Consider the following 18,252-nt stretch of genomic DNA (forward strand, 5'->3'; position numbering starts at 1 on the left):
TTTGTCTCCATCGCTATCTCTGCAATGACTTTCATCTTTAATGAAATTTGTTTTTTCTCCGTCCCAAAGTCCTTTAGCCAACTCACGACGCCTCAGTAACGTGTGTGAGCAATCAGAGGGCGTACAGGGCAGGAGGAACGACAGAACAGCGGGATGAATAATTCCCAGTCTCACATACACATTAAAGAGTACACGTTCACTGGGGCAGGTGTAGCTCAGTGATGAACCCTTTCACACACAGCGTCCACATTTACGGAGAGTCGGTTTAAAGATGGTTTTAGGAGAATATAAGCTATAGATCTCTCAGTCACTCAAAACCATTACTGCAATTACATTTTAAAATATGTCTGTTGTCTCATGTCTGTTGTGCTTTAGCTACTGTTTGCTCTTCCCAGTGTCTCGGACAAACGAGACAAACCAAAATCCTGAATTACTTATTTTTTATTTTTTTTTTATTAAAATTTTTTTTTTAACATCTGAATTCAGTCCTCAACTGCATACATTTTTGTATGTGTCAATAATATCTAAATTTTGTTCAAAAATGATATTTGCTGTAATTCTGGTCATCACTATGAAATATTTCAGATCTGAATGTTAACGATTTTTGTTTATAAACACATTTTTATATTATTTCAGTTTTTTTTTAACTGTATTCCTATACAAATGGACAAGCCATTTACTTTATAATAAACTTGATACTTAAAAAAGTATTAAAGATAAGTATTTAAAAAAAACATCTAAACAATCAGGATTTATTATAATAAATTATGCATATAGTACGAAATCTCAGCAGTTTTTATTACTGAGAGCTAATAAAAACTGCTAAACTGCTTAATAAACTCTTTAATAAATGTGAGATGAAAGAGACATAAAAAAATTTGATTAGGTTTATTTATTATTTATTCCAGGAAAAGATTTTATTTGTATTCTACATAATTCATTTCAAAAACCTCTATCTGTGAATCCATGGCAATAAATTTATAAATTTAAAGGGATATACTTATAAATTTAACATTTATATCCAGAATTTATATATTTCTGTAAAGCTGCTTTAGGACAATATCAGTTGTTAACAGTGCTATACAAATAAAATTAACTACAAATAAAAATGAAGAATGCTACAGTATTAACCTAAATGCATTTAAGCTTAATAGCACCAAAAACACCCATAACATCTTGTTTAAGTGATTCAGATGAGGATATAATTCCAGTTCGGTGTGTAAATGTATTATGTAAAGGAATAAAACACACTGTGTCTTGCTTGTTATAGGAAAATAATCAACAATAGTGCAGTGTGTTGAAGCATGAAGTTGATTATTTTCCTATAACAGCACGTCCCCAAGTGTTTTATTCCTTTTACACCACAGAAATTTGCCAACAATCACAAGTTTTTAGTTATTAAAGAATGTCACGCTGTACTTTTTTTCCTCTTTTGTTATTTAATGCCTGCAAAATAAGTTACTTCCTGTTCGGCAAGAGTGAGTCAGGATTCAGGAGACCGCTGTTGATCTTCAGACTCTGATGTTTACTGCACGTTTGAAGAAGCTTTTCTCAGTTCCGTTTTTTTTACCAGTAGGAGCATCACTTCAGAAATCAGCTCGCTGTGGAAGGCCCGAGGCCGGCGTATGTACAGAGCGGAAGTGAACGGAGAGGAGAGAGATAAGAGAGGAGCAGAAGAGAGATGCCGCACGAGTCTGGGAGAGATATCACCTCTGACCGTGACGTGTTCAGTCACACTGACACATCGCACCAGAACACGTTAGAAATATGAAATACAGCGTCTTTAGAAACAGCCTAGGCATAACGGGTCTTGAATAATATCCATCGAATAGAAGACACGAGCGAACATAAACTTAAGCAAACAATCATAGACTGAGCATTATAGCAGCTATAAACAGCTGTTCCCTCTCCAGCTGTTGCTGCTCTTTTTTTCTCTCTCGTGAAGTTAATGACACAAAAGTGGAGCTTGTCATGTCACTGAGAAACGTCACAGTGTAAACTTATCTGTCCTGAAGATGCCCAGACGTGGCTCTGTGTTCGAGGCTGTGATTGGAAGTAAACACACCCTGAGACATGCCTGAGTACAGAGTGTTTCTCTAGCTTCTTTCTCTGATGTGTTTTACTGTATCTGCTCTTCTCTGACAGAGGAAAGATGTTCAAACTTAATTCACGGTTTTGGCAAATAATATATATTATTGTACATACGTCTATAATAAATACGGATGCCTACATATAATATGTATATATCCTATATACGATAAACATAAAGAAATGAGCAGTGAAATATTTTACAGACTGTAAGCATGAGTGTATGATTTATTCTCTGTTATGGTGAAATATTCTGTAAGAAATCAATTATTTAACATCCGGTTTTCCGACATCTTCAGGACAGAGAGATTTATGAGCTTATGGATTCCTCTGTAACATGACAAGCTGTTTTTTTTTCTTATTAACTTATAGATTGAAAAAACATAAGTGAGAACAAGAACTGACTTGTTTCTGAGACGTTCCACAACAATCACTTCAATGTGAGTCTAAAGAGATTTTAAAAATCTCATTCTTTAATAAGTAAAATATTATAATCGTTGGAATTCGCTGTAGTGTAAGAGGATTAAAACACGCTGGGACATGTTGTTATAGGAAAGCAATCCACTTCAGTGTGGTAACCCTGACTCATCATGCCATAACTATTATCATCATATGGAAGCAGAAATTAATAGGACCAGATAATGTATTTACACAAATTTCTACATGGAAAAAACTTTCTTTTTAGTCATAATATATAATATATTTTTCATGTTTTTCTACCTTTCAGGGCCTGTGAACAGAATTATAGGAATGTGTTCTTCCTGCAGATTTGTCCAAAGTAATTGCCTTTGGAAGTCTGTGTGTATATATAAGCATATAAATATAGAAATAATCTGTAAAGTTAGACAGTAGACATATAAACTTGAGTCTAGTCATTCTTCTAGCCATTAATGGTTTTTCACCAGAATATTTAATGGTCTGGGAATTTAGTTATTTCATCCCTACAAGCCTGAACATGTCAAGCTCAGAGGAACATGTTGCTCTAAAATAAACTCTGAGTCAGTGCAGTTTTCAGGAAGAGGACATGGCAGCAATGACACGCTCACGTGCCTCACGTGAATGAGCACAATGAAAACAATGTTGTATTTAAAGGCATGTAAAAAAGCATGGGTCAGATCCCTTGGAGATTTTTTTAATGTTCCATCGACTTCTACACAATGCAGGGAGTCTATAGTTCAGTTAGCATTTAAATAACAGTGTGAGGTCTGTTCCTGTGTGGGTCTGTTTCCACAAGAGTCTATAGTTTACACAACAAAGACAACTGGGAAACCACCGACTACCGTAATGTCTCCCTACTCCCTATTCCCTAGATTCCCTATTCCAGAAAATCTTAAACATGGGTCAATTTATTTATTTCTCATCATGAGATTATTAGACATTTCTAGACTCATTGAAATTGTCATACTGGCAGATCATTTTCTAATTTTCTAACTTTATATATATAAGCATGTATTTCTAGAAAGAAGTAAAATTATCTGCCAGTAGAAAAAGACTAAATTGAATTGAGTAAAATATCTAGAACTAGGTTTAATAATTTCTAATAAAGTGAGTAATATTAATTTATTCATCTTAAGAAAGTGAGTGCTTTATCCTGGTAAGGGCTGCAGAGCCAATCCCAATCACAACGAACCCCAGTGTAATAGATGTGGTTCACTTCCCAGTCAGTGGATCCCATTAAGATCACCAGAAACTCATCATCATCATCATCTTCCATCCACTGTGGATATTTGGCAAACCACACACCTCATTCACTACATGGGCCATTTTTCACACAGCTTGATCTAGAAAACATGCAGACATGCTGGTATAGGAAACTAATCAATCACTCTGCGCTGCAATGTGGCCCAGTGTGAATCCGAGGCCCATTAGCACCCGGAAGTTGATTAGTTTCTTATAAGAGAACAGTCTGAAGTGTTTTATTCTTCTTATACCACAACTGATTTACCACCAATTTATTTATTTATTTATTAATAAACAATGTGTTTATTTTCCTACAATAGCATGCCCCGTGGTGTTTTATTCCTTACATCAGTAACGCTGCTCTTTTCTGTTTTTGCTTGGACTTCTTCACTGACTCTCAGATGTATTTGAATTTGTACTTGGACTTAGTCTTGGTCTCGGCCAAGAGTTTGTAAAAATAACGTTCATGTTTGACAAGAAGTAATTCCTTCTTCTAGAAAACAGCCTAATCATTGATGCAATGCATGAATGAAGCCAAGTGGTTGCAGTAAAGGCTTGGCTTTCGAAACGGATTTTGAAATGCGACCTGATCTTGACTTGACCTTGACCCCCTTAAGACTCGATTTTAGCTAGTCCTGTTCTTGGACTTGACAGTGGCGGGCTTGACTTACACTCGTACCTGCAGCACACACACACACTACCATATCAGTTTCATCGGTACTCAGAATAAACCAGCATCCAAATAATATCTGCTCAGCGGTGGTCCATGTCCATGGGCAGATGAGGTAGTGATTAAAGCGACAGCTGGACCACAGTCAGTATACAGAGCCAATCAGTTTATGGCCAATCAGTGCATGATGAAAGTCATTTTTGGGTAAATCCTGTAATGAGTGATCTTTAATTTAGGCTCTCACAGATCTCCATGAAGTCTTTAATCAGTGTAAACACCCTGCATGCCTTTCAGCTGTAATTAACATAACTTTAGATGACTTGTTTGAACAGAATTCAATCAAAATAATGGGGATTATAAGCAGTTTAAAGACGTTGCCTTTGTTTTAGATAATCTGTTTAGTTGCGTAGTCGAAATACATGCTTATTTATTTATTTATTTCTATCTATCTATCTATCATATAACAGTCTATTACTAATGTAATACGAGACTCGGCACGCGCTTTGTTTACACCGCGTGTGCGGCACGTGCGCGCGAGCTGATTTCAAACGTTCCAAAAAAAAAAAAAAATTCAAATTCCAACTGTCAAATTTTTAACCGTCCACCATCAGAGGTCGCGCTCGAGCAGCCTCGCGGCGGAAGTTTGCTACGAAAGCGAAAGGTAGGAAACATTTAGCTTTTAGCTAACTCTTAGTTAACTTTCGTCATTTATTACTAATATAAATCGTACACGTTGTCTGAGAACATATCTAGGATGTCTGTTATAAGTGCTAACTATGTATTTGATGTTATCTAGCGGTTGCGCTAAGAGCTAAGCTAGTTAGCATGTTAAGCTAGTTAGGCCTGACACAGCCTCGGTCTTTCCTGCGGGAACTATCCGACAAGAGCGTGTTAGCTGGGATTAGCCTGATTCTAATGCTGTCTAATGCTATAATTTAAACTCTTAACAAGCTGTAAGGTGAATTTATAGTCGTTTTAGCTTCCAAAGATGCTTGTGAGTATATAATATAATATAATATAATATAATAAATTATCGCCAGATGCTAGCAAGATAAGAGTTTGCTGTTCAGGCGATGCTAATGTAAACATGCTTGATTCTGGGCTGTTCATTTTATTGGTGAGATAAGAAGTAGGAATTTATAGTAGAGTTTGTTGACATGTTACACATTATGGGAAACACTACTTAAAAAAAAAGAGAAAGAAAGAAAGAAGAAGCAGCAGTGAAAGAAGTTATTTTGCAGTTGACAAGCTGTCAGTTGTTACTGTGTTTACTGACTTTAAAACTAGAGATCATTACGTAGAATTTAATTTAGGTGTATGTGCATGTTTTACAGGAAGGTTTCAGGTATCATTTCAGGGTTGATTGAAATGCACTACACACATGCATTATTTTTTAAATAAATATATATTTTGAGTTTTTGAATCAACCTCATGCATGCGCGCTGGACTACTGGACGTGCACATGATGTAACATGTGCAGCAGCGCGGTGAGAATGGATGTTTTGCGCTGGTTATTGAAGAGGTTTGTGTTGTTATTACACAACGCTGGAGGTTGGCTTTAACTGCCCTGTAACTGAAACATGTCCGGGCATGCAGCGCGCGCCGTCGATTCAGCACCGTACCGCACAGCGCGCGCGCGTGACTCGCACTAACTTCCGCCTCGTACTAGCGTGCTAAAGAGTATGCAAAAAAAAAAGAGAAAGAAATTCTGTTCTGTCACCATGGTTACCTCGGTTTCACGTCACGCTTCCGCACTAAAGAGCGATCGATCTCTCTTTAAAAAAAAACAAAAAAAAACAAAAAAACAATAATAATAATCGAACGCCCCGCGTGCCTTCTCTAGCACCATGGCAACGTTCTGCGACTTCTCACCCTAAAATGGAACCGGCTCGCGCCCTCGTTCCGTCACCATGGTTACCATGAGTGGTGCACTCCACTCTTCTCTTCCGCACTAAACTAAAGTAGAGCGAGCTTATCTACAGTGTGATTAGTACTTTTATTTATTTAATTCATAGTCGCTATGGCAACGCTGTATAATATAAAGTCGTATGAAATTGTACAGCAGAGCAAGTACGCCATTTAATGGTGACGTGTGTGTGTGTGTGTGTGTGTGTGTGTGTGTGTGTGTGTGTTTTGCTTTGGCGTACTACTTAGTAGGTGAGTAGGTGAGTAGGCAGGCTGAGAGCAAGTCATGCTTGGACATGTTAAATCCACCATCTCCAGACTACAATCCCCGCCCTAAAACACACCATCATCAGGAGTCTCCGTCACCGTCATGCTAGTCCTGACATGTCTCTCCCTCTCTCTCTCTCTCTCTCTCTCTCCCTCTCTCTCTCTCCCTCTCCCTCTCTCTCTCTCCCTCCCTCTCTCTCTCTCTCCAAGCCCATTTAAATCGGTCTGACTCACACTCAGACCTTCTCACTCAGCCGAGCTGAGGCACTTTATGTACAGATGAAGAGTATATATTATATTTATATATATAGAAGTTTATTTATTTGATCCAGGTAAGTTTTTTTTGCTGCTGCTGCTGCTGCCACAAGCTGTTGGATGACACGCTGTAATAATCATACCTGTATTTATTGTTTCATGAGTTATTTTTTTATTTTTGATTTTTCTTGACTCCACAGATATTGACCATGGCTACAGAAAACTGTCTGAGCAGTTCACAGATCAACAAGATTGACAATGAAAAGCTGGTGAGTTGAACTGTAGCATTCAGGAAGCTGGCTGAAACCTCGTATCTGTGACGTCAAACTTTATTTATTTTTATTTTCTTTTTTCTTCAGGTAAGACCAAAAGTGCAACTGCAAACCCTGTTAAAAGATGCAGGTGCAGATAAGGACGTTTTCACCATGAAGGAGGTAGGAAGGGTGTATATGGGGGGGGGAAAGGGGTCTTACCTGTCACTTTATCTCACACCTGAGTTTAATTCTGGTCTAACAGGAAGTCTAGTCATAAAGTTTGGAGAACAGAGGTGGGCGGAGTGATATCAGTGCTGTGATAAATTGTTAGTCCTTATAGACGATATCAACTAATACGAGTTGTCTGTTTAAATTTTTTAATATTGCTTTATAAAATGTTCATTTATGTTGTTTAGCTTAAATACTGTGATGCATGTCGTGTAGTAAAAATGTCTTTTTTTAAAAAATCTGTTTGATTCTAGTTTTGTTTAATATGTACAAAATAATTTATTTAACACTAAGAAAAGATTTTGTACAACTTCTAATTTGTAATTTTTGTTGTTTTTAAGAAACCAGTATTATTGTTCCTCACATTTTAAACATGATAGTCTGGTTTTGTGCCATTTTTCCCCCCTTTATTTTTATCTTCTTTAAATTAGTTTATTTTTAAAAGTAAAAAAAAAAAAAAAAAAAATTAAACATGGCTCTGATGTTTTGTAGATTTTCAATATTAAATATAGTGATGAGAATATTTAATAATCTAATAAACTTTATTAAAAGGTGCTATATGTAACAATCTAAAAATAATTTGAAATATAAAAAAAAAGTCTATCAATTAAAAAAAAAAATTAAGTGGTTAAATTGGATAAATGTGGCTGACGTCATTTAAAAAAAAAAAAGAAAGAAAGAAAGAAAGAAAGAAGGAGAAAAACCCAAACAGACCTTGAAGGGCGAATGTGATGGCGTATTTGTTGTGCATTGAAACACTTTGTGCAGTTGGAGCTACATTCTGTCCTGGATGTTATAAATAATCAGCGCTCTCAGGTTTCCATTCGCCGTCCCGCAGACGAGTTCAGTCAGAATTATAATTGTGTCTCTTCGCTCTGTACGTGCTCTGTGAATCATCTGCAGTGTTTTAATTTTTTTTTTTTTTTTTATGTAACATTGCTTTTCTTATTTTGAGTGCTTTTGGGAACAAAATATTCAGATCAGTCTGCCTAATACAGTGTAGTTTCATTATATCAAAATATTTTCATAGGTATTCAAATATAACGATTTGAATTATTATTTTTTTTGGGGGGGGGTGAAAAGGAGAGCTTGTGATTGGCTGGTTCAGTCAGTGTTGAGCAGATGTGTGGTGGATGTGTCACTTAGTGTGGTTTGTCTTATGGTTTACTGGAATGAGTTAGTCATGTGGATTAGTCACCACGGCTTTCCTGTGTGTGTGTGTGTGTGTGTATAAAAATAAATGAATCATACCTTATATTGCTTTATCCATTAGTAGCTCACATCAGCTTAAATGACTATAAGGCATAATTACTTTACTTTCATGCATGTAATTGGCCCTTTCATATCACATGTCTTCACCTGGAAAGTTTTTTTTTTTTTTTAATGCATAAAAGCACCCATAAAATGGCTTTCACTCTGCGTGTGCACAAATTTCCCTTTTAAAACAGGAACTCAATGTAGGACGTGTCAAAATACTTCCCTTATTTTTACAGTATTATGTAGTGTTACCATAGAGTGCACAGTCTGTTTTTTTTTTCATAAAATTACAAACTGCAGAATTAAAAGAGAAGAATATACAAGATAAATTATTATAATAAATTTATTAAAAATACCCATGGGCTGGATGAGACTTGTCCTCACGATAATTGGAGACATTTCTATGAAACACTCTGCATCACGAGCTGTAGGTTCTCTAACGATACTCTACACTGTATCACGAGCTGTAGGTTCTCTAACGATACTCTACATTGTATCACGATCTGTAGGTTCTCTAACGATACACAACATTGTATCGTGATCTGTAGGTTCTCTAACGATACACAACATTGTATCACGATCTGTAGGTTCTCTAACGATACTCTACTTTGTATCACGATCTGTAGGTTCTCTAACGATACTCTACATTGTATCACGATCTGTAGGTTCTCTAACGATACTCTACATTGTATCACGATCTGTAGGTTCTCTAACGATACTCTACATTGTATCGTGATCTGTAGGTTCTCTAACGATACTCTACATTGTATCACGATCTGTAGGTTCTCTAACGATACTCTACATTGTATCACGATCTGTAGGTTCTCTAACGATACTCTACATTGTATCACGATCTGTAGGTTCTCTAACGATACTCTACATTGTATCGTGATCTGTAGGTTCTCTAACGATACACGACATTGTATCACGATCTGTAGGTTCTCTAACGATACACGACATTGTATCGTGATCTGTAGGTTCTCTAACGATACTCTACATTGTATCACGATCTGTAGGTTCTCTAACGATACTCTACACTGTATCACGATCTGTAGGTTCTCTAACGATACACAATATGTATCACAAAATAAATGAATACTAAGGAAAGATGTAAAAAAAAATAAAAAATCCAGCAGCTGTTTGTGATAAAAATACGTATATACCACCGATATCTCAGAAAAGTGTATCGTGACATAACGTATCACAGTTTCGATATTGTATTGTCATGTCACCCAGCACACTGACAGTTCAGTAGTCACTCTTGTTGCTCTAATCGACTTTGTGTGTGTGTGTGTGTGTGTGTGTGTGTGTGTGTGTGTGTGTGTGTGTGATTTAGGTTATGTTCTACCTGGGCAAGTACATCATGAGCAAGGAGTTATACGACAAGCAGCAGCAGCACATCGTGCACTGTGGAAACGACGCTCTCGGTGCCGTGCTCGGAGTGGCCAGCTTCTCCGTCAAAGAACCACGGTGTGTATCTGATTAAAAACATGCACCAACTGCTGAACAGCTGAAACAGCCGTGTAAAGAAGCCATGACTTCTGGGAATGTAGGGCGGGGTTTTTTTTAACGATGCGACAGGTGTCCTTATTCTCTAATCCATCTGAAAGTGAAACCTTTCACAGAGTTAACCATCGCATGTGTCCTCTCTTCTGGAGTAAATGTTCATGAAGCGGGGTTTGCCTTTAGAACATCTGCATCTAAATCTTTACAGGATGAGACACGAAAGTTGTACAGGATGTTATTTTTGAGTTCTTTGTCTTTCCAGAGCTTTGTTTGCAATGATTTCTAAAAATCTCATAGCAGTGAAAATTCCAGGTACAAACACTTACCTTTTTTTGCTGACCTCTTTTTATAAGATTTATTTTTTTTAAAAACATAATCCAGAATTTTATTTAAAGTTTCAGTAATTTATTATCTGTCTGTTTTTTTATTCTTTCATAGAGTCTCAGTCAACATTTAGGGAACGTAGAGCTCTAAGTGACGCTGAACGAGGGCCAGAGGTAAAGACATTTAACTCTTTTCTTCCCAGACTGATTAGAGATCTTAAAAAACAAAACAAAAAAAACCAACATTCATCACGTTTCGAAGCAAAGTGTTCTCCGTCTGCTAAAAGAAACGATTTAGGAACGACCTCATACACAGAGATTACCTCATACTGGTACAGAACTTCCACCAAGTTGCGCCTTACGTTGATGCTAGCAAGCGACAAATTAAGAGCCATTTATTAATTTTTGTCGTACGTGCACAACACAGAGCCACGATTTCAGCGACGAAGTAACTTCAATTGAGATTTTTCTATATTCTGCACAAATCAGGTATGCTGCAATAGCGAGACGAATCCGAGCGATTGCTTCGAACGATTCCTCGGACCAATCCTACCGCGTGTACTAGCGCCTAGTGTTTCTTCAGTTCCCCGCTCACATCTTCAGTTCCTGTTTACTGCCTGTCGAAAAACTTAGGACCGTTGTTTCCTCTTATTCTGTCATTAAATGTGAATATAGACATTACAAAGAACAAATAAAGCTTGCACCAGGGCTGGGCAATACGGCAATATAACATCGGTATTGTGATAAATCATGGCACGATACACTTTTCTGTGATATTACGATATTTTTTTATTATTTTTAAAATAACACTTAAACTCTGGAAGCTGATTTAATTTTGTTTTCTACTTTCTGAATCTGTAAAATTAATTTTATTTATTTATTATTGTTATTGTTATTTTTATTTAACAAATTTTACATTTTTGATTTTCATTCATCGTTTTTGTATCAATTTCTAAAGATTTATTTTTAGACACGTTTAAAAAAAAAAAACGATTGTTTTGCTGGCAGTTTGTCAGAAAAGCCAAATATCATGATGCATATCGTGTATCGTATCGTAGCTGTCTCTGGTGAGAGTACGTAGCCAGTACAGCTAGCTGAGCACGTAACGTGTAAAGCGAAGTTGTAGTACGAAGGGTTTATAGGCTTTACATTTCGGCTGCTCATTTGGAATCAAACATGGCTGCTACACGCCCACAAGAGACGAGCTACAAGTGTGAATGTAGGGTTAAACTTAGCAGTGTGACTAAGGCTACGTTTACACGACAACAACGTAGTCAAAAATGGAAAAGTTTTTCTCTTGCGTTTTCAAAAAGTTTCACGTATACACGACAAAACGATTCGCGTTTTCACATATCCACGATAACGGCCAAAAACGCTGTATTACGTACGCCAGGCCAGTAGTTGGTGCTGTCACCTTGTTAGTTGGTCGTAATATTGGTGAAGTAAATCCACACTTTGCTGAAGAAGCGTTAGCAAACTCTCGAGCAGCAACAACACGACCATTTACTCCGACATTGTTGTGTATGTTTGTTCGCGCTTAATGCCTTTACAATAGACACGTACTGCGCATGTCTACATACCGAACACGTACTACGCACGCGCATGAAAGGTGCATGAAAATGTTTCCAAAGATTCCCGTATTGGGTGTTTACATGGAGACGATAACGGCGGCGTTTTCAAAAACTTGCACTTTGAAACCCGTTTTCAAAAATATGCGTTTTCAGTCCCCAGAACGCCGTTGTCGTGTAAACGAACACGCAAAACGCATAAAAAGTTTCTCGTTTTTGGCTGAAAACGTTGTCGTGTAAACGGCCCCTCAATCTAAATGCTGTTTATGTGCTGTAGGAGGCAAACCCACGATCATCTACCTCTACACAACAGCAGCAACAGCAGCGCAGGAGACGGCGGAGCAGTGATCCCGGTGGGCACACACACACACACACACACACACACACACACACACACACACACACACACACACACAGAGAGAAAACCCAAACAGAAAGCGTTAGATAAGACACAGAAATAGGAGTGGCACTCGCGTGTGTCCTGAAGCCAGGGTGCGTTTCCAAGTCAAAGTCGATAAGATCAGGCGTCAGCAGGAATGTTAATGGTGATGTGGGAATGTCGTTGACTCCATGCTAATCACAATCTAATGAAGTTTCAAACCTGTGATCTTAATATCAGTGTCTGGTGTGCTTGATGAAGTGGTAAAGAACCGAGAAGTTAACGCTCATGCCGTTACCGTTCATCCAAAAATGAAATGAATTTTGAAATGTATACAGTTCCTTAGAAGCGATTCATACGATAGTATTGTTCTAATTTGATTGGTACATTTTATTATTATTATTTCTTTTTTTTTTTTTTTTAATTCTGGTGTTTTAGTGGTTTTGGCTGCGAGTGTGTGATGATTAAACCATACAGTTTGCATGTTGGCGTTAAGATTTCTTTACTTGTTAACTATAATAGCCTCATAGCTCGAGCTCAAAACTGATAAAATCACTTTTGCTGACAAAAATTGCACGTCTTTGGTCGTGAGTTTTGGTCGTGAGTTAAACTCGGCGGAATTAGGACGCGCAATCTGATGCACTTTAGTCCCATCACGACAAAAAACAAAGCAGGATTTAGATACGATACGACACCTGATACGATTGCGAGATTCCAGCCAACATTTTTTTTTGGACACACCTGTGGTGGCGGTTTGTTTTGTAAACATGCTATAAAATGCTGACTGTGCAGTTTAGGTGCGTCTGGAACTGAAATGTAATTAACGTTGCCTGACTTGCTGTGAAGAAAGCAGAAAACCGGACCCCAGACTAGCGCTCCTATTTTCAGTCATCTCATGAGGCTGCTGCTGTTGTGTGACAGTGATGCGTGGGCAGCATGTGGCAGCACTCATGACTGCTCTCTTTATCTCGGCCTTAAAGAACAGGCGCGTCTGGAGGCAGTACAGAATGTACTCAGATGACTGTTTTTCTTTTTTTTTTTTCTTCCTTCAGTGACTGCTCCACATTTTGAAGCTGTGAGCCCAAAGACAGACAAAGAATGTCTGTTTAATCAGACTAGTTGGAAAAACATCTCGAAAATAGTTTATTGCTCCAAGCATTTGTGGTCAAGAGGTTGTGCAACATATCAGGAAGCACAAACAGCTCAGACCAACAGTTTTGAAATGAAAGAAATGAAATTACTGGTTTATATCACGACTGTCTTGTTTCAGTGAGTCTCAGTGAGTCAGAGGAATCCAGCGAGCCTCGGAAGAGGCACAAGTCCGACAGCATCTCCCTGACGTTTGACGACAGCCTGTCATGGTGTGTGATCGGAGGCCTGCGCAGAGAGAGAGGGAGCAGCGAGTCTTCAGTATCGCACAGCAATTCGGTTAGTTCGTCATCACACACTCGTCCTACGTACGATAATAACGTACGCAAAACTGGCCAATATGTAAGGAGTGAAACAATTAAAGGCATGCTGTTATAAGAAATTCATCACCGATGAGGTAGTGTGATGAAGCGGAGTTACTGCTGCCACCCCGAAGTTGATTATTTTCCTATAATGACACGCCCCCAAGAGCTTTATTGCTCTTATACCACAGCAGTTTCTCCAACAATTACATTTTTTACTGATGAAAGAATGGCACATCATACTTTTTATCTGTTTATAGTTACAAAAAAAAAACCCAACAACACAGTTTGTCATCTTATCGGGAAACCACATGTCGGAAATGTGAAGTTACAGCTCTGACTGTTACAAAGCGCTGACACTGGAGACTCCTTCCATAAACGTTCAGTAAACTCCTCGACGATTACACGCGTTACACAAGTCCCTGTGAATGAGCTGTTACTATAGAAACAAAGTATTTAGAGCGGCTTGAGATTTGACTTACAGTCTGCACTATTGCCAAGCCGTGCTGTTATTAAATAAATAAAGAAATAAATAAAACTTTATCAACATCTTCTGACCAATCAGAGATCTAGATCATATCGTTGTGTTGTCCAGCTCTAGTGCAGAGTGAAAGAAAAGGCTGGTGTAATTTTAATTTAATTTAAACTGTTAGTGATAAACTTTTTTTTTTTTTCCCCAAAACCGGCTGAATAATCATCAGTCATTTCAGCCAAGCCTTAATACACATCCTTTGATTTTCCTGCACACAAAGATGCTCCAAAATACACAAGATAGAGTATGTTTATAATATTTGATTAAAGCTGAACCGTGGCTTTGGAACTTATAATATAAACAAACACACCCTCCAGTATTCCTCCATTTCTTTCTTTCTTTCTTTTTTCCCTCCTGAGCATGACTGACCTGTCTGTCTGTCTGTTCTACAGGACGTAGGTAGATCTCACAGTGACGAGAGTGATGAGAGTGACGATTCTGACTCTGATAACTTCAGTGTGGAGTTTGAGGTGGAGTCTATCGATTCAGACGCCTACAGCGAGAACGATGAAGACTCCGTACCGGGAGAAGATGAGGTCTCGACTCTAATCTGTGACACAGCTGCTCTTGTTTTTTTTTTTTTTTTGCACCACTTTTAGCACTTTATAAATAAACTCCTGCTTCTAAAATGTGTTTCTGACGTGAGAATGGTATTATGAAGCGCACAGCTCCCCCTTGTGGTCATTGGTTGTAAATTCAAGCTGGAAATGTGGACTGTACTCACAGTCAGTTGTTAAAGTTGTGAAAATAAAGTTTATTCTTACGTTTTCTTTATAGGTTTATGAAGTTACAATCATTGCAGAGGATGAGGACTCTTTTGATGAAGATACGGAGATCACTGAGGAGGTATGTTTTTGTTTTTTTTTCTTGTCCTTCTGATATTCGTTTTCTTTTTGATCACAGATTTTTGAATAAATTGCATTTTTAGCATATAGCCTCTTTGACTGTATTGTATTTGATTGAAGGCTTAAGCCCCGCCCACTTCACATTATCAAGTCATGTTATATAATCCTTGAAAATCTTGTTTGTTGATGTGTGTGAATGTTTGTGTCTCTGTAATAATCTTATCAATTTGACAACTATTATTAAGATTTTATAAAGGAAACTTTCTTTTTAAACCTTTATTAAGTACACAAATTATATCATATACCATATATCTATAAAAATTATAAATATATATCAAATTGTAGTTAATAAATTGTCCTCTGTTGACTAATCCAGCAGAAATTACAGAACCTTTAGTGTTTTAAATACACTTGAATTAAAACGTTTATTTAGCTACATGTGTGTTGTATGAATTCTGTGTGAAGAAATTGGCCTTTTGGATGTTAGTGCACATTAAAAATGACCACTGTGTGCGCGTACGCTTGCTCAGGACTACTGGAAATGTGCCGAGTGTGACGAGCTGAACCCTCCACTCCCTCGCCACTGCAAAAGCTGCTGGAAGGTTCGTCCGGGATGGCTTCCCGAGACTTGCTCCGCGTCCGAGAACCCCGGCAACGACACGCAAACCGACACCACCTGCATCAACACGGACCTCGAAGCCAAAGCACCGTGCGCCGAATCTCCCACTCCGACCCTCGACCCAGACGAAGGCGTGGACGTCCCGGACGGCAAGAGCTCGCGCTCGCAGAGTACTTCCTGCTCCGACTCGCAGGGCTCGTCTCTGTGCCACTCGCAGCCCTCCACCTCCTCCAGCCAGGAGGAAACGCCTGAGCTGGAGCGCACCACCAGCTTAAACAGCACAGAGTCGTGCCTTCCCGCGACCTGCCTGGAGCCCTGCGTCATCTGCCAGAGCAGACCCAAGAACGGCTGCATCGTCCACGGACGCACCGGACACCTCATGGCCTGCTACACCTGCGCCAAGAAGCTTAAAAAGCGCAACAAGCTCTGCCCCGTGTGCAGGGAGCCCATTCAGTCCGTCGTCCTCACCTACGTCAGCTGAGGGGGAAACGGCTACGCACGCTGTTAATTTACCTCACTGTTCCTCAGTCCTTAGTTCTTAGGAAGAAACCGCACGTTCAAGTGCCGCAAAAGCCTACGCTCACACTAGCAAGAGACAACGCCACCGTTTGTTTTCATGTGTACGATCCCCGACTTCAGTGACATTTAAATTGAGATTCTTTCCCAGTTGTATGCTGTAATGTGACACATAAACCGAAGTCTCGACTGATTCCTTGAATCATTTCTTTGGCACGTTCTTCCCGACGTTTCTTCACCTTCAGTTCTTAACTGCGAGTAGTTCTTGTGCACGGTTTGATGCACAAAAATGTAAGAAAAGCGTATAAACGTGGTTTCATCTTGTTGTTAAACGTGTATAGGGATGTTACGAAGACAAATAAAGTTTAGAAAGGAAGTAGCAGAGATCGTTGGTGTCTCTGATGAGTGTACGCAGCTAGTAGAGTTAGATCGCTTTGCTAATCTAATCTGAGAACGAAGCTAGTGTGAAACCGAGCACGTAACGTGTAAATCAAATAACCAAAGTTCACACTGACTGGTTATTTTTATCTTTTAATTTTTGTTTTTACTAAATAGCTTGAGAAGCGATTATATATCGCTAGTATCATCTATCAGAACAGAAACGGAAGAAATATCCAGATTTGTCTCTTGCTAGCATGAACGCAGGGTTACACATTTAAATGTGTTGAATTAAAGCGAGCAAAAATAGATTTTTGTTTTGTTTTGTAATGAAAAAATGGTAGCATTGTTTACAAATGATCTATTTAAAATAAAATTTAACCTCATATCGAACATGTGTAGAGATGCAATATAAATACTCCTGTTATGACTTCTCATATGCAAATTAAGCACATCCTTCAAGGAGCAATGTTTTGGCAAGTAATCACACTGGTGAGATAAAAAAAAATAATAATAATAATAATAATTTTCCTCTTAGCTCAGCCCTGGTCCACTGTGAGAAAGTTGTTTAGAAAAATTAATATTATTAAATCAGCAGAGCATCCAACAGCTTGTGCTACTGTACACATAATTCAACATTTTTATTTATCAAGGTTTATTGCTTCACCTGTGGCCAGGGGAGTAAATCTCCCATAGATTTCTCGTACGTAAACTTGTTTCGAATTTGTGCTCAAATCTGTGGTGCTTGCATGTTTTTGTTTTTTTTTTTTTATTATTATTTTTTTTTATTTTATTTTTTTTTAATCGACACTACGTTGATTAGAAAGGCTAGGGTTATTATTATTATTATTTTTTTCCCCTTTATATATTTTTCAGCAACTATTACAAAGGCGTATAGGTTAGATGTAAATAGTATAATATTTTTCTTTTTTGAACAGCTTTCTATTTATAAAATTAATAAATAAATAAATGTAAATTGTTATTTATGATCATTTGACACGTGTGCTAGATTTTCCTGTTTTGGGAGTTTGGATTCAGTTTTGGTGATGTGGGTTAAAGCAGATTGAATTTTTTTTTATTTTTTTTTTTGACTTAATTTTCACAGTGCTGTATGAAGTCAGCTGTAACAGATCGTTTATATGAACAAGTTTAAGGGTGTATCGTTTGTTCGAGTGTTTATTTTTACTTGCGGTATGCGAATACTGACAATTGTATATATATTTTTTAATTTATATTAGGTAAATATGGAACAATGTTGAATTGTATTATTTTTGGATGCTCTGAAATATTTTATGTTTGGAATTTGAAGTTCTCTCCTATTTTCACTAGAATGCGTGGTATAATAAAGGATTAATGATTATATATTCACTTCTGTTCAATTTTTATTTATTTATTTATCTATCTATTTATCAATTTGGCACTTTTAACAGGAGACATGGTCACAATGCAGCTTTACAGACATCCAGATATAGATTTTAATTTATCACTAATGAGCGAGCCAGAGGCGATGGTGGTGAGGAAAAACTCGCTG

The 18,252-nt window shown here is 37.8% G+C and overlaps 1 protein-coding gene across 2 annotated transcripts; it reads left to right on the forward strand.

Moving 5' to 3' along the window:
- The first annotated feature begins 5,024 nt into the window (after positions 1-5,024).
- Positions 5,025-18,089, forward strand: mdm2 (MDM2 proto-oncogene). Of its 2 annotated transcripts, none has more exons than XM_034313248.2 (11): positions 5,025-5,099; positions 7,066-7,134; positions 7,225-7,299; positions 9,941-10,074; positions 10,373-10,422; positions 10,549-10,607; positions 12,279-12,354; positions 13,651-13,808; positions 14,756-14,899; positions 15,141-15,209; positions 15,739-18,089. In XM_034313248.2, the coding sequence occupies exons 2-11, from the start codon at positions 7,075-7,077 to the stop codon at positions 16,306-16,308; spliced, it is 1,395 nt and encodes a 464-aa protein (XP_034169139.1). In that variant the 5' UTR covers positions 5,025-5,099; positions 7,066-7,074; the 3' UTR covers positions 16,309-18,089. The 2 variants fall into 2 exon arrangements, with proteins under 2 accessions (XP_034169139.1, XP_034169140.1); XM_034313249.2 differs by lacking the exon at positions 5,025-5,099 and adding an exon at positions 6,796-6,942.
- The last annotated feature ends 163 nt before the right edge of the window (positions 18,090-18,252 follow it).

Source organism: Pangasianodon hypophthalmus, chromosome 18 (assembly GCF_027358585.1).
Source record: "Pangasianodon hypophthalmus isolate fPanHyp1 chromosome 18, fPanHyp1.pri, whole genome shotgun sequence".
NCBI lineage: Eukaryota > Metazoa > Chordata > Actinopteri > Siluriformes > Pangasiidae > Pangasianodon > Pangasianodon hypophthalmus.